This window comes from Dromiciops gliroides, chromosome 1 (genome assembly GCF_019393635.1).
Source record: "Dromiciops gliroides isolate mDroGli1 chromosome 1, mDroGli1.pri, whole genome shotgun sequence".
In the NCBI taxonomy this organism is placed as follows: Eukaryota; Metazoa; Chordata; class Mammalia; order Microbiotheria; family Microbiotheriidae; genus Dromiciops; species Dromiciops gliroides.
The window spans coordinates 504,526,106-504,543,049 of NC_057861.1; the positions used below are offsets into that span (position 1 = coordinate 504,526,106).

Consider the following 16,944-nt stretch of genomic DNA (forward strand, 5'->3'; position numbering starts at 1 on the left):
CTCTGGCGTTCCCCCCTTCACTGTCTTGCTAGCTCTGTATATCTGTCCCTTCTCTCCCCTCAAACCTCGGGCTCCGTGCGCCCCCTCACATGCCAAGCTAATCCCCCAGCCGCACTAGCTCTGTGGGCAGTGGGGGGGGGGGAAGGAGGGGGAACTCTCAAGTGTCCCATGAGTGCCACAGCCAGGGCTCCAGGGGTCCGTGCCCCCTGCTGTGCACCCAGGGACCTCCGCACAGGCTATGCCAGAGGCTGATCTGGACCAGCCAGGGATCTCTGGGGTAGATTCCCTCAGGACAGAGGGAGCTGGGGCTTTTTCCCCCCAGCCATCTGACCTGGTGTCCCGTAAAGCCCACGGGGCTTTTTGGTTCAGCTGAAGCAGAGGGGGAGGGGCACCAGCTCCTCACCCAGAAAAATACCCTGAGGCCCTAAGGCTTTTAATCTCAGCCCAAAGGCAGGGCCCCCAAATCAAAATAAATTCCCACACTAGGAAATCTGTGGATCCTCTGCCCTGGAGGGCTCCAGAAATAGGAGAATTTGGCATCAGTCTGGAACACTTTAAGGCTGGTGAAGGGGAATGCACTTTGGGGCCAGGAGTCAGAAGACCTGGTTCTAGTCCCAGCACTGTCACCATCACTGTGGGACCTTGCAACCCAATTCAGAACCACAGACTTATAGCCAGGAGGGACTTCTGAGGGCTTTCAGCTCAATTCCCTCTTTTTTTTGGCTCAGACCTTTGATTTCATTGGGTGCAGGAAACTCCCAACGAGGACATCTCCTTTATCAAGGCTGATCCTTAGTTGTTCTTCAAATGAGTCTTAGAGTTGCCCAGGGCCACTGAAAAATGGAGTGATTTGCCAAGAGTCAGTCACATAACCAGTATGTACCAGAGGTGAGATTTGAACCTAGGTTCTTTAACTCCCACCCCAAACCATTTTCCACTGTACCACATAGCCTTCATCTGTCAAGTGGTGGGCACACTCCCCTGCTTACTGCAAAGGGCTGTAGAGGAATTCTGAAAATATCATAAACATGTAAAAGTCCTGTGTCATACAAAAACATTATACATGGCTGGCAGTTGTGTAGAGATAAAAGGTTCTTGACCGGTGAGCAGTTAGTTACTCCCCCCACTTTTTTTTTTTTGTGGGGCAATGGGGGTTAAGTGACTCACCCAGGGTCACACAGCTAGTAAGTGTCAAGTGTCTGAGGCTGGATTTCAACCCAGGTACTCCTGAATCCAGGGCGGGTGCTTTATCCACTGCGCCACCTAGCTGCCCCAGTTACTCCCTTTTGACTAGCCTCCACCCTCCTGTGAGAGGGACTGCTATTTCCCAGCTTTCCCCAAACAAATCAGGTTTGATTTTTACTCTAGCAAATACCCTCGGTTCCATGGAGTTGGAGGGTGAGGAGGGGATGACTGTTTTTCTTTTGAACCTTCTTGGGAGGAACTATGGAAATATGAGGTACCTGAGACAACTGCTTCAGAAAGGTTACTTCAGATCCTTTACAAATCTTCCCCCTACCAACTGCTGACTCTCTTGTCTCAGGGAATCCAGGGACTCCTGTTCCCTGCTTTTGGGAGACTATAGACATGTGAATCAACACATATCATTTGTTCATCTTGAGTTGGTAAAACTCCAGCAATTTGATGGGGGCGGGGGGGAGCTCTTTCTATGTGGTGAATATGTATTACAATAGAAAATGTACCATTTCTCAAGACATAAAAATATTCAGGGGTTCATTGGTACTACTGCTGCCAATTATACTTATCAATAGGCAGAGACATTTTAATATTGGTTTATTACATGTTCAGAGCACAGCCCTTTTATACAAAAAAAAAATAGGCCTTGAATAACATTTCAGCAACCATGTATACGCTTTTTTTTTTTTTTTTGGTGGGGCAATGGGGGTTAAGCAACTTGCCCAAGGTCACACAGCTAGTAAGTGTCAAGTGTCTGAGGCTGGATTTGAACTCAGGTACTCCTGAATCCAGGGCCGATGCTTTATCCATTGCGCCATCTAGCTGCCCCAACCATGTATACTCTTTAACTACATCAGCAGGATGGGTACAATTGGAATTTTAATGACAAAAGGGAAAGTAAAGATTTACACATCAAAGAACTCACAACAGAAGAAGAGCCACATCAGATAAAATAACAAACATTACTAAACACCAGAGCTAAAGCTGATATATCAAGCTGGAATTCTGTAAACCAACAAAGCAGGAACTAAGAAGATAGTAACAGGGCTGTAGTTGATGTCTCCGATTAAGTAAATAGGGATAATAAAGCTGAGCCAGAAATTTTGTCACTAACCAGTTGATTGTCTGAGCTAAAGTTTGAAGCCTCAGCTAATTTCTGCAAGCTTCAGTCAGTAATATGACTACCTGTCCTAAGGAAATGGTAGTCACAAAGCCAATATAGAAAATTTTTCTTACCATGTATTCTTTACCATATATGATCTCTTTCAGCTGCATTTGCCCCAAGGACACAAACAAAAATTAGTAATTCGATGAATGACTTTATTTGTTGTTGTTGTTGTTGAGTCATTTCAGTTGTGTCCAATTCTCTGTGATCCCATTTGTGGTTTTCTTGGCAAAGATACTGGAGTTGTTTGCCATTTCCTTCTCCAGCTCATTTGACAGATGACAGGGTTAAGTGCCTTAATGAGGGTCACACAGCTAATAAGTGTATGATTTGAACTCAGGTCTTCCTGACTCCAGGTTGGGAGCTCTATCCACTGTGCCACCTAGCTAGCCTGACTTGATTTGGATTATTTTAAAATTTGAATTACTTAAAGTTATTGAAGGAATGGCTAACTTAGAGAAGACAGTCTTAAAATATCAACCAAATAGAAAACAAACTCTTAAGAAACAAGGATATAGGGGCGGCGAGGTGGCACAGTGGATAGAGTACCGGCCCTGGAGTCAGGAGTACCTGAGTTCAAATCCGGCCTCAGACATTTAACACTTACTAGCTGTGTGACCCTGGGCAAGTCACTTAACCCCAATTGCCTCACTAAAAAAAAAAAAGAAAAAAGAAACAAGGATATGTGGGGACAGCTAGGTGGCGCAGTGGATAGAGCACCGGCCCTGGATTCAGAAGGACCTGAGTTCAAATCTGACCTCAGACACTTGACGCTTACTAGCTGTGTGAACTTGGGCAAGTCACTTAACCCCAATTGCCTCACCAAAAAAAAAAAAAAAGAAAGAGAAAAGGAAAGAAGGAAAGAGAAAGAAACAAGGATTGGGAATGAGCACTTTCCTGGGAGCATGAAAGAATTAAAAAACAAAGTGCGGGACAGCTAGGTGGCTCAGTGGATAGAGCACAGGCCCTGGAGTCAGGAGGACCTGAGTTCAAATTCTCCTCAGACACTTAACACTTACTAGCTGTGTGACCCTGGGCAAGTCACTTAACCCCAATTGCTTCACCAAAACAAACAAACAAACAAAACCCCAAAGTGACAGACAAACTGGAGTACAGTTTTTATCTCAGTATCAGGAATGGATAGAACCCTTGTGACTTCCATGTTGCTTGGTTACAGACCTTGTCCAAACATCCCAGCATTTTCATTTCTTCCAGCTCACTCATACTTGTGGTGGTCACCACAACAGTGGTGATAACCCACTGTATCCCAAGTCATCACCAGTCATCCTGACTTTTATCTTACCACTGGACTTTGATGACTCTGGAGGAGAGAGTGGGGTTGATGACTTTGCACAGCTCCAACTCACTTAAATCCAATTCATGAACAAGTCAAGACATCTCCCTCATGATGTCATTGGTCCTCTTTGAGAATAAAGAATGAACAACAACAACTTCAACGGGGAAACCCCAGGAAGTGTTCTGGGACCTTGTAGAGCTCAATTAGTCCATTCCTCTACAGTAGTCAAGACCTGTCTCTGAAAGATCCTTCCTAATTTTTGTAACTTTATTTTGTTTTAACACAACAGATACTTCTCAATATAGTTCATCTTCTGGGTTGTTCCCTCAATTCACTCTTCCAAGTTGTGGTTGGGTTTCCAGGTGGCTATCAGACCAAGTTCTAGATATTCCACGGTACTGCTCTACTAAAACAATAATTCACCATCCTCCATCTCACCTGTGTTTTGTTTTCATTTTTGTTTTTTTGTTGGACTATGAGGGTTAAGTGACTTGCCCAAGGTCACACAGCTAGCAAATGTCAAGTGTCTGAAGTCGGACTTGAACTCAGGTCCTCCTGAATCCAGAGATGGTGCTTTATCATTGCACCACCTAACTGTCCCCCTCATCTGTGTTTTTAATAGCCAGCCAGTAGATACAATTAAGCTCAAAACAAAGGCATTTACTGAGATGGCATTGTAAGAACAATAAGATCATAGAATCATACATCTAAACCTGGAAAGGATCTTACAAGCCATCAATTCCACACATACCCACATTTTACAGATGAGAAAATTGAAGCAGTAAATAACTTGCTAAGGGTCACACAATTAGTAAGTGTCGTAGTCAGGATTTAAACCCAAGCCTTCCTCCCAATCTAGTACCCTGTCCTATGACAACACCTCTCCATAAAACTGAGGTGCATTCTCCCACAAATAATCACAGTCTCAGGGCGGGAGAGAGGGCATGTGCATAGAGTTTACTGATAAAGAAGCCCATACATAGGTAATGCATGTGGCCAAGGCAACTTCTGTCTCTGTCATTTCGGGGTCCCAATGTCCTTTCTCTTCTTATGGTGTCCTTACTATACTGCTCTCAACTGCATACAATGTCTCTTCTGGGCAAATATCTCACCTGGGCTCCTAGGACCTACTTCTTTCCATCACTTGATACTTGACATCCAGGGCTAGTTCTCTCCTAAATCCATAGCTGGTTCTTTTCTGCCAAAAGTCATGCCCCTTCGAGCTTCCTTGGCTTCCTCTCTGCCTAGAGAATGTGTCCTTCTTAGGGGCAGCTAGGTGGAGCTGTGGATAAACCACCAGCCCTGGATTCAGGAGGACCTGAGTTCAAATTTGACCTTAGACACTTGACACTTACTAGCTCTGTGACCCTGGGCAAGTCACTTAACCCTTATTGCCCCGACAAAAGAAAGACCTTAGGAAAACCAAATCGAAAACAAGAATGATGAGGATCAAAATAAAATGGTCACAAGAGAATATGTCCCTTTTTTACAAAGGGCTACTTAGGGCATGGTGGATTCTTGGCCAGCCAATAGCTAACATTCCAAAACATACAAAGTATTTTTTCCTTCCTTCAACCCTGCCCCACCACAAAGCATATCATGAAATCATTTATAGAAAGAAGGAAAATGTCCTTCAATCTTGGCGTTCTGATCCCGGCAATAACTAGTTTCAGCAGAGTTTTGTTGCTTCTCCATGTTGACTTTATTTTCGTTGTTGTCTCTACTTACTGTTCATTTTAAGTTTATTGATCTTTTGGCTTTGCTTTATTCACCCCACATTATTTCATACAGACCTCTCCAGCTTTCTCTGATTTCTTCATATTTATCATTGACCGTGATACATTGAATTTGCACAAATTCAACATCATTATTTATCCAGCCATTACCCATTGGGAACTTATTTTGTTTCCAATTTTTTATAATCATGAATCACGCAGCTAGGTGGCACAGTAGATAAAGTTGTGGGCCTGAAGTCAAGAAGGACTGAGTTCAAATTCAATCTCAGATACTTGTTAACTGTGTGACCCTGAGCGAGTTACTTGATCTCTGGCTTCCTTAAGTTTCCTCGAGTGTAAAATGGGAGTAATAATAGCAACTACTTCTCAGGGTTGTTGTGAAGATCAGATGAGATATTTGTAAAGAACGCTTACTATATGCATAGCACATGGTAGCCACTATTTAAATGTTTATTCCCTTTCCTAATGCTGCTCTGAACATTTTCTGTATGTAAGGTTTCTGTGAATAACCTCATTGGGATGCAATCCCAACAATGATACCTCTGGGTTAAAGGATGTGAGCAATTCGGTAACATTTCCTGCATTATTCCAAAGTGTTTGAGCTAATTTGCAGTTTCCGCAGCAGCAAATTAGTGTGTTTTGGACATGATGAGTTTGGGATGCCTACAGGACATCTCATTTGAGAGGTCCAAAAGCAATTGGTGATGCGAGACTATAGTTCAGAAGGGAGACTAGGACTGGATATTTAGATCTCAAAGTCATCATAAGAGCTCATGAGATCACCGAGTGTCCCTCCAAAAATAAGTTTTCCCACCTTTTAAGATCTTTGCAAAAGATGGTTATTGTTATTTGCAAGTAGTAGTAGTAGTAGTAGTAGTAGTAGTAGTAGTAGTAGTCGTAAATGGTAGTAAATGTAATAATAATAACAATGCGTTTATATAGCTTCTACTACGTTAGGCACCGTGCTAAGCACTTTACAAATATTGTTTCATTTGATCCTCACAACAACCCTAGGAAGTAAGTGCTATTGTTATCTCCATTTTACAGTTGAGGAAACTGAGGCAAACAAAAGTTAAGTCACTTGCCTAGGGTCACACAACTAATGAGTGCCTGAGGCTGGATTTGAAATCAGGTCTTCCCAATTCCAGCTCCAGCGCTCTATCTACTGGGCTATCAGCTGCCTCTTTTGAAAACCATGTGTACAAAAAAAAAAAAGAAAGAAAGAAAGGAAAAAAAAATGAAAATCATGTGTATTAGGGCAGCAAGGTGGTATAGAGGATAGAACAGTGGCCTTGGAGGCAGGAGCACCTGACTTCAAATCTGACCTTGGATGCTTACTAGCTGTGTGACCCTGGGTAAGTCACTTAACCCTAATTACCTCCAAAAACCTCCCCAAACCTACTCATATTATTTATTGGAGAATGGTTCTTATCTTATATGCTTATGCTAATTCCCTGTAGATTTTGGATATCAAGCTTTTGTCAGAGTTTATAAATGTAATTTTCCTCACTTCATATATCTCCTCCTCCTCCTCCTTCTTCTTCTGCAGGGCAATGAAGGTTAAGTGACTTGCCCAGGGTCACACAGCTAGTAAGTGTCAAGTGTCTGAGGCCAGATTTGAACTCTGGTCCTCCTGAATCCAGGGCTGGGGCTTTATCCACTGCACCCCATATGTATTTTTTATCTAGCTGCCCCCATATATATTCTTCTGATGCTAGCTGCATTGAACATGTTTGTGTAAAAGCTTTAAAATTTTTATATAACAAAGACTGTCAATTCTCTATTATTCCTTCCATATCTTGTCTAGTCATATAGTTTTCCTTTATCCATTATTAGGGATAAGGACAAGATCTGTGATTTCATTGTAATAGGGAACTCCTGGAGGAAGAAACACCCTCCACCAATGCAGGTCAGCACCTTCTCTGCAGCTTATAGTCTTAGAGTTTTGCCTAGAATCCTAAGAAGTTAAAGTCCTTGCTCAGGGTCACAGAGCTAGTATGTGTCAGAGTGGGGATTTGAAGCCCAGGTCTTCCTGGTTTTGAGGCTGACCTATCCACTATGCCCTGTGTCTGGCCTCGATGCATTTTCTCATAACTAGGAAGTAATTCTTTATATTATATAAATATTACATAATAAATGTATAAAATATAAACAATATTAATATATCATGTTTATGTAATGCATTATTGAATTATTTCTCATGATGAGAAAAGATTTAACCTTCCATGCTCCTGGAATTTTGATAGTGCTATTTGTTATATTTACATGACATCAGTTTGGAATGTCTTATTGACCAAGGTATAAAATGCTGAGCTGAACCTATCTGGGGGGGCAAAATAATGACCAGTTTTTCCAGCTGCCTCATCCCTCTTCTAGCAATTTGCTTTCTTGGGTTTGTCAAGTACCAGCATGCTGGGGATTTTTATTCCTAGGTTCTGCTTATCTAGTTTATTTTGTGTTTTATCTAAGATCAGGCGGTTTTAATAAATACTGCTTCATGGTATGACTTTAGATCTGATAGCCCAAAATGTGAATCCTGCAACTTTTGGGGGTTTGTTTTATAGCCTTGATAATCCTGACCACTGACCCCTCCAGATGAAGTTTCTTATTATTTTATCAAATTCTATCAGCATCTCTTCAGTAAATCCATTGATAAGTGCTGAATCTGTAGAATAATATGGGTGGCATAATCATTTTTATTGTATCGGTGTGATCCAGGCACGAACATGTAGTATATATTCAATTATTTAGGACTGCTTTTTTTCCTATAAAAATCATCTCATAGTTATATTTTTACAAGTCCTAGGTACGTCTTGGCAGGTTAATTTTCAGAGAGTTAATGCATTTTGCTGTTATCTTAAACGGAATTTCTCTTCTGTCTTTTTTTTCTGTTTTTGTTTTGTTTGTTTTTTTGGTAATTTGTAGAAAGGTTTATAAATATTGTGGATTTCTGTAATATTCTGTTACTGATCTGAAACAATTAATTGCCTTGATTAATTTTTTTCTTCGATTCTTTGGGTTTCCTAAGTAAACCATCCTCGAATAAGGGTAATTTAGCTTTTACTTTAGCTATGCTAATTCCTGCAGTTTCTACTCCCAGTCTCTGCCATAGCTAGCCATTTCTAGTGGTATGCCAATGGAGGCTGAGGGCATACTTTACTTTTCTTTCATCTATAGCAGAAAACTTTCAGTGTTCCTTCTTTACAACAGTGCTAACCTCTTGGTATTAGAAATTATAATATTTTTGCATCCTCATTTAAAATTTATTTTAAAATTAAAATTATTTCTCCAAAATTACTATTTTGTTGACTTATTTCCTCAATCTCTGTGTTGTTCCCCTTCCCCACCTTCCTTTTGTGATTTATTTCTATCCCTCTGTTTCAGTTATCAAATTATTAAGTATATATCTATGTTTGGGTTGTTTGTTGCTTTTGTATTTTTTTAAGCTGTTTTGAATGGTGAGGAAGTCTGTGCTTTTACAGAAATTCTCGTTTAGCTTTCTTGCCGGAAATATTTTTTCCCCCTATTCCAATATCAATAGAGAAGGCTTGGTGTTGCTGAGTTCTACTTTCATCCAAATCCGACTCTTTTCTCTTGCCCATATCCCTGAAGCTGGGTCAACTCAGAACTTTCATTTTCTGTGGGGTGGAAGAAAGTGGATGGTTTTTCTTGAGAGACAATAGCTAAGGGCAGCTAGGTGGCACAGTGGATAAAGCACCGGCCCTAGATTCAGGAGTACCTGAGTTCAAATCCGGATTCAGACACTTGACACTTACTAGCAGTGTGACCCTGGGCAAGTCACTTAACCCTCATTGCCCTACCAAAAAAAGAAAGAAAGAAAGACAACAGCAACAGGGGAAGCTGGTGAAAGCTTGTAGTGGCTCTTTGCTGCTCCTGTTGATAACCAAGCTCACCCCCTGTCCCTACAGCTTCATTGAATTCCCGTGGAGCTTGGCAGCAGGAGACTAAAACATAAATGTCAGTTAGACTTCTTAGTAGCCCTCATCTATTTTTTTTAGGTAATCTGGGTTAAGTGACTTGTCTGGGGTCTCATAGCTAGTGAGTGTCTGAGGCCAGACTTGAACTAGGTCCTCCTGTGCTACTATCCCTCTATACCACCTAGCTGCCCCCTGTGGCCTCTTCTTTAGCCCCATGCCCCCAATAAAGGGGCTGCTGCTGAATGATGATAAATATACCTCGATTCTAGTCCCTGCTCTTCTACTAATTCATGGAGTGAGCTTCTGTAACTCATTCCTTCTCTTGGCCTCCAGAAGGTAAAGGAGATGATCTCCGGAGGTAGCAGCTATTGCCAATGGCTCCAACAAAGGCATTGACCTCTCTCACACCCTGAGGGAGGGCCAGAAAGGCAGACAGTCCAGGCTGGCATTTCAGGCTGACCCATCATAGAGCAGCTGAAAACTGCATGTGTTAGAAAGAAGCAAAGGGAGGGGGTGAGAAAAGAACTGAGAAATTATTAAATAAAACAAGGAAGGCAAGGCTTTGGTTGTCCCGATAAAGTAGCTCTGGAAGTATAGTAGCCCTGGGTGTCTTCAGCCTTGTGTGTCTTTTCCTGTGTTCACCAGTCTCATAAGAATCCTTGGGAATGCCTTGGAGACTAGACTGTGCTGCAAGCTGCCTGAGGTATTAGGCAGAGGGAGCAACAAAGGTTTAGAGGATGATGATCCTGTATTACAGCTGAATTCTTGACATCTGGGCCCACTGGTATTTTCTTGAGTCTGCTCATATCAGAGCTTATGGGACCCTTGCAGTCACAGGCCATAAAACCCTGAGATTAATGACCTCTAAAGTTACCTTCCTGCTTTAAAACTTCTATCTTTCCCAGCTGTTTTCATTACCCAAGTTAGATTCTCTCTTCTAGGTCAAATTGAACTCTTTGCATTTGTTGGCTCTTGGCTCCTGGAAAGTCAGAGATGGGAATGGTGGAGATAAGGCTCTGCCTTACAGGTCTCTGCATATATTCATAGAATCATAACATTTCAGAACTGGAAGACTCTTTAAACATTCTCTTGTGCACTCTTCTACCCAAAATGTCATTGATAAGCAGTCTTCCAGATTCTGCAAGAAGTACAGGGGTTTTAAAACCTGGGATCCATGAACTAGCTTTTAAGATATTTTTATTTCAATATAATTGAAATAATTTCCTTTATAATCCTCTGTATTTTATTTTATACATTTAAAAACATTATTCTGAGAGGGAGTCCCTATTTGCATTTCATTTTATCTTCACAACAACCCTTCGAGGTAGGTATTATTATTATCCTCCTTTTACAGATGAGGAAACTTAAGTGACTAGCTCAGGGTCACACAGCTAGTAAGTATATGAGGCCAGATCTGAATTCATGTCTCTCTGACTCCAGGCCCAGCCCTCTAGCCACTTTACCACCTAATTGACTCTAGTTTATTCTTATGTTGGCCCCAAATTTGCCTCTCTGAAACTTTTCATCCATTTGGTCCTGGTTCTGCCTTCTTTTTTTTTTATCCCAGTACCCTATTTATGGAAAAATCCTCACAAACATATTTCTAAATCTAGGATCCAGATCAGTACAAGTGTTGACTGAAACAAAGCTATTCCCTCTTCCCATTCTGTAGTTACCCAGGAAATTTAAGAATAAGTTTAAAGTGAAATGGGAGGAGGAGGAGAGGAGAGGGATGTCACCTGGACACTAAATGGGACAAGAGTTCTTAATGCCCATTGCTCCTAGAACTCTCTTCCCTGAAGGTTTCTTGGCAAATGGTCATGAACAGGACATTTTTTTTAGGGATAGAGGATATTGTAGCAGTTAACCCTGGGCTGGAGCCACAGAAAAATAAAAAGAGATATCCTACCCTAGGGATACTCCCCTATGCTGCTTTCAATAGACTTCATTCTACTCTCAGGTCACAGTCCTGAAAAAAAAAAAGCTAGGTCTTTCAGGTATGTAGGGGCAAGGTAGTCACAGCAAATTCCTCACTTGCCTCTGTGACTTTGGTACTACTTTGAGGAGAAAGGAGCTCCTGGTTCTGCCTTCTGGGACCAAATAGAACCATCTCCTGACTCTTTCCACTGACAATTTTTCAAATATTTTAAGACAGTCATCCTTTCTCTGAGCTAACTTTCCCCGGGGTCCATCAACAGATCCTCAATTTATAAGGTTTTCAGAATGTTCACCTTGCCTTCTATGGACATACAGTTACCCCTTCCACATCATGGGGGTTAGGGGAATGGTGCCCCCCAAGATCTGGAAAATCCGTGTAAAATTTCATACCTGAGAAGAAATCTGAATTATTATGATATTAGAAGATAAAATATGTTGATATTATACAATACTATACATATACTTGATACATTTCTGAGTTTCTAAGATTTTTCTGTGTCATCTGCTGACCTTGGAGTATCATCTTCCACAAAACTCCTACCAAATTTTCATTTAATTTTTTATGCTGACCTGTGATATATCAAAACCGTCATGGGGAAAGTTGCTATGTGGAAGGGATAATGGTGTTCCAGTTTGTTGACTCAGGGCTAGGGAGACTGAAGAGCCTCAGGTCTCCTCCTCTACTACTCAAAGTGTCTGAGGTTTGCCACAGACCACCTTGGATGGACAGAGAAAGATGGGTTGGTCCAGCCTTGAGCCTAGGGTAACAGGTCATGATGGGGTGGGGTAGGGACTGTGACTCTCAGTCCTGCTATTGACTCCCAGAACTTGTTCCTGACCCCATCCTTCTCCCTGACTCATGTGCTCCTGCAGATAAAGGTACATGGGATCTGGCATTCATGCATGGTCTTCTGCATGTGTTCATGTGTGGGCATCAGGAAGGAGGGAACTGGAGTGGGTGGTTGACACTTTTAATCCAAATATAAACAAGGGCCCTTTAAATGTACAGGTGGGTCTGGAACCATTGTGGCCCATGGGTGGAAGATAGTGGAACAGTGATGAGAAGTCACAGTAGTCGGGTCTGCTTTGAATGGAGGATACAGGGAAGAGGATTTGCATGAAGGAGATTGGCAACGTATGGGGCTTGCAGTGAATGGGATGAACGGCTAGAATTAAGGAGAAGACAAAAATAGCAGTGAGGAGTTTGTGAATGGAGGCTTCAGGCCTTCTGGGTCCAGCAGGGTGATATTTACAACCACCACTGTCCCATACAACTCCCCACCCCACCTCCCCTACCCCGCCCAGGTTCCTCCTTCCTGAAGAAGCCTTTGGTCTTGTTTTGGTTCAGTTTGGCTGTTTTGGTTTTAGAGTAGGGGGCATGACCTTGGTAGAGGTCCCCATTGGAAACAGGGTGGAAGTGAGGGGTGTGCAGTGAACAGCAAATACCATGAAGGTATTTACAATGGGATGGAATTGCCGTGAGCTGGTTTGCTGTGGGGTTGGTGGTGATTGAGGAGATGGCAGTACCCTAATATTAATTTGGGCTGAGATTGGTAAAAAGTATAGCCTTGAGCTATATTTACTGGATCCTTTTCCTACTTCCCTTTTCCCCTCCAAATAAGGTTATAGTCATAATCCCTGGGAAATTGTGCCTAGCAGAAGCTGTGGTATTCCATTTCTCTGGAATAAGAGATGACCTTAGAGTCCTGTTCCTGACTTGTTGATCAGTTCAAATCTCACATGTCACCCTCTTCTATAAACTTCAGTGGGTCCCTATTACCTCCAGGATCCTCTGTTGGGCCTTTAAACACACAACTTGGCTCCTTCTTACCTTTCCAATATTCTTACCCTTTACTCCCCTCTACATAGTAGTCTGAGATAGTGGGGAGCAACTGTTTCCACCCTTCCCACAATCTACTGCTTGCCTACCTCTGGTTCTCTAGCTGTCCCTGTCACATCTCTGGTCGTGTGGCCTCTGAAATCCTGCCCAGTCTTTGTCTCTGTCCCTTCTGTAGGGGCCAAGAATCAGCAGGTTCAAGGAATCCAGTTGGATTCTGGTCTTTCCCAAGGCTGGCTCTTAGGTCCCAGATGAGGGAGAGTTCTGGGTTTAGAGGGTTTTCAGTTCACCTGGGGTCAGCAGAGATACTAACCCACACATGCCTTTTCTCTGATGGATTCAATGGTTTTGTTTTATGTGGTCTTGGGGCCAGATCCTTGAGGCCACACCCCTGCTGGAGGCCTTTGGAAATGCCAAAACCGTGAGGAATGACAACTCCAGTCGCTTTGGGAAGTTCATAGAGATCTTTTTGGAGAGGTGAGTGAGAGAGGGGTCAGAGGGTCCTCCTCTAAGGAAGAACTCCAGATGGAAAGAGAGTAGCATTCTTGGCAATCCCATCACCAGGAGATAGAGGCAAGGTGGGGGTAGATAGAGCACTGGTCCTGAAGTCAGGATGGCCTGGGTTCAAATCTTGCTTCAGACCCTCATTAGCTGTGTGACCCTGTTATCTCACCTGTAAAATGAGAGGATTTAACTTGGCCTGCAGGGCACCTTTTGGTTCTAAATCTAGGATCCTGTGAGTGTGAGTTGTCCTTAGATATAGTTGTTGTTTGTCTTTCTTGAAGAGGACCAGTGACATCGGGAGGGTGAAGTCTTAACTAGCAAGTGAATTGGACTCAAGTGAGGCAGAGCTGTGCAAAGTCACCAGCCTCACTCACTCCTCCAGAGTCACTGGAGTGCAGTAGTAAGACATGGGTCAGGATGACTGGAGATGGCTCCGGATGCAATGGGAGACCTTGGTCTTTTTAAGCTGAGGTCTTTCCCATGTCTCAGTTTGTCTGAGGCAACACCCATTCAGTAGCTCAAAGATGTCTACTCCAACTCCCTGGGCCCACAGACATGTCTCCAGCCTCACTACACATATCCAATCTGTTGCCAAGACTTCATTTCTACCTCCATGATAATTTTTCCAGATTATCATCCCCTCTTTCCACTCACACAGCTACCACCCTGATGTAGGCCCTCATCCCCTCCTGCCTGCTCACTGGATTCCTTTCTTCAAACCTGTTTTCCTCCAATTCACCCTCTGCTCAGCAGCCAAAATGATTTTCCAAAAGCACTTGTCTGACTGTATCATTCCTTCCCAAACACACTCATGTACACATATGCACACACATACTCAAATGCCATTGGCTCCCTATTACCTCCAAGATAAAATTTTATATTCTATATCTTATATATATATATATTTATTTTATTTTGAACTTCAGAAATAAAACAAGCATTTCCATAACATTGTAGGAGAGAAAAAGTGATTGCACATGAAACTGCAAATCTATTATGTACAACTTGCTATTTCTTTTAAATATATATTAAAGTCATCATGTAACTTTTTTTCCTTTTTTCTTCCTCTTTGCCCTAGAGATGGCTAATATTAGACACAAATATGTATATGTAAGCATATATGTATATATATATGTAAATAATTTTATACATCTATTTATCAGTTCTTTCTCTGGATGCAGATAGTGTCTTCCTTCATGTATCCTTCATAGTTCCTTTGGGTATTTATAACAGTCAAAATGACTTAGTCGCTCAAAGTTGTTCTTAGAACAATACTGTGGTCACTGTATACAACATTCTCTTGGTTCTGCTCATTTTTCTCTTCATTATTTTGTGCAAGTCCTCTGTGTTTTTCTCCTCTATCTTTTAAAATCCCCACACAACCTGGTCTCTTCCTACTTTTCCAGTATTCTTATACTTTACTCTTTTCAACTTACTCCTCCTCAGTCTATCCACCCTGCCCTTCTTGCTGTGCCTCCCATGGGACACTATCTTCCTACTCTAGGCATCTTCCCTGGCTGTTGCCCATGCCTGGAATACTCTCCCTCCTCACCTCGGCCTCTTGGCTTCCCTGGTTTCCTTCAGCTCAAATCCCACCTTCTGTAGTAGTTCTTTCCCAATCTTTCCATGACTCCAAACTCTCCAATACCTTCCCTCTGAGATTACCTTCCATTTACACCGGATATATGTTGTATACACAGTGACACATATATGTATACATGTATATTTCTGTTGTTTAGTACTTTTTTCAGTCAGTCCAACTCTCTGTGACCCCGTTTGGGCTTTTCTTGGCAAGGATACTGGAGTAGTTTGTCATTTCCTTCTCCAAGCTCATTTTACAGATAAGGAATTGAGGCAAACAGGGTTAAGTGACTTGCCCAGGGTCATACAGCTAGTAAGTGTTTGAAGCCAGATTTGAATTCAGGTCCTCCTGACTCTAGGGTCAGTGCTCTATCCACTGCACCACCTAGCTGCCCCTGTGCTCTACACATAGTAGGTGCTTAATAAATGTTGACTGACTGGTACATAATAAGCCCTTAATAAATGCTTGTTGACTGGGAATTAATAAGAACCTAATGAATGTTCGTTGACTGACTGGCTAGGTGGCTGCTGATGAGAATATGCTTTTTTTGTTGTTTTTTGGGGGTTTGGTGTTTTTTGTTTTTTTTTTTTTGGTGAGGCAATTGGGGTTAAGTGACTTGCCCGGGGTCACACAGCCAGTAAGTGTAAGTGTCTGAGGCCGGATTTGAACTCAGGTCCTCCTGACTCCAGGGCTGGTGCTCTATCCACTGCGCCACCTAGCTGCCCCGAGAATATGCTTTTAGCTATGACAATGGGGCAACTACTCTCACTCAACCACACTCCTGCATCCTTGCTCTCAACATCTCCATTCTCAACTCAATCTAAGCTCTATCTGCCACAATGGGCTTTCCTTGAGCATTTCTGATTTGTTCACCTTCTGCCAAATACCTGCACTCTGAAGTCCAGGGCATCTCCCTAGTGTCAGCTGTGATGAGCTCAAGGTACCAATTGTGAGGGAAGGAGGCTCAGTCCCCTCTGCTATGCCCTCTCCTGTTCTCTGGCCATACCGGTGCATATCCTGGGATAACGATGGGAAGCTGGAACAGATAGCCCTGAAAATGGAGGCGGGAGAAGAAAAGGGGACATGAAGGTCTCCAATCTCTCCTTGCCCAGAATCATCTCTCAAAAACCTAGCCTAAAGGGGCAGCTAGGTGGTGCAGTGGACAGAGCACCGGCCCTGGAGTCAGGAGGACCTGAGTTCAAATCCGGCCTGAGATACTTAACACTTACTAGCTGTGTGACCCTGTGCAAGTCACTTAACCCCAATTGCCTCACCAAAAAACCAAAATGACAACAACAACAAAAAACCAACACAAAAAAAAACCCCTAGTCTAAGACCCAAGAAACTCCCCCAACAGGGTCCCTGGCTACTGGGGTTTCTTGAGATTTGGGAGGGTGCATAGACCTGTGAGCCAAGATCCCCTGGACCCAAATGGTCATTCTCTACTATCCTCGGCCCTCATAGCTACATTCAGAAGTGGGACTGGAGAAGGTCATTAGGCACCAGTGTTACCTAACTACCCTGTACCCTGATGTGCTTTGAGATCTAAAACATGGCTCTCTCTTTCCAGCGGCTTGATCTGTGGTGCCATAACGTCTCAGTACCTCCTTGAGAAATCCCGGATTGTGTTTCAGGTACATCCCGTGCGGAAGGGATATAGAGATGTCGGGAGGAAGGACCAGGCTAGGCTGGGAAGTCACCTCCTCTTTGGTCTATGCTGAACTGTGCCCTTTCACTCCTTCCCTATCCA

At 42.8% G+C, this 16,944-nt stretch overlaps 1 protein-coding gene across 1 annotated transcript in view; it reads left to right on the top strand.

Moving 5' to 3' along the window:
* The window catches only part of MYO15A (myosin XVA), a 143,790-nt gene that overhangs the window by 18,519 nt on the left and 108,327 nt on the right, over positions 1 to 16,944 (top strand). The window contains 3 exon segments of the mRNA XM_043997758.1: positions 12,145 to 12,150; positions 13,482 to 13,585; positions 16,765 to 16,828. Coding sequence (XP_043853693.1) covers positions 12,145 to 12,150; positions 13,482 to 13,585; positions 16,765 to 16,828 — 174 coding nt within the window.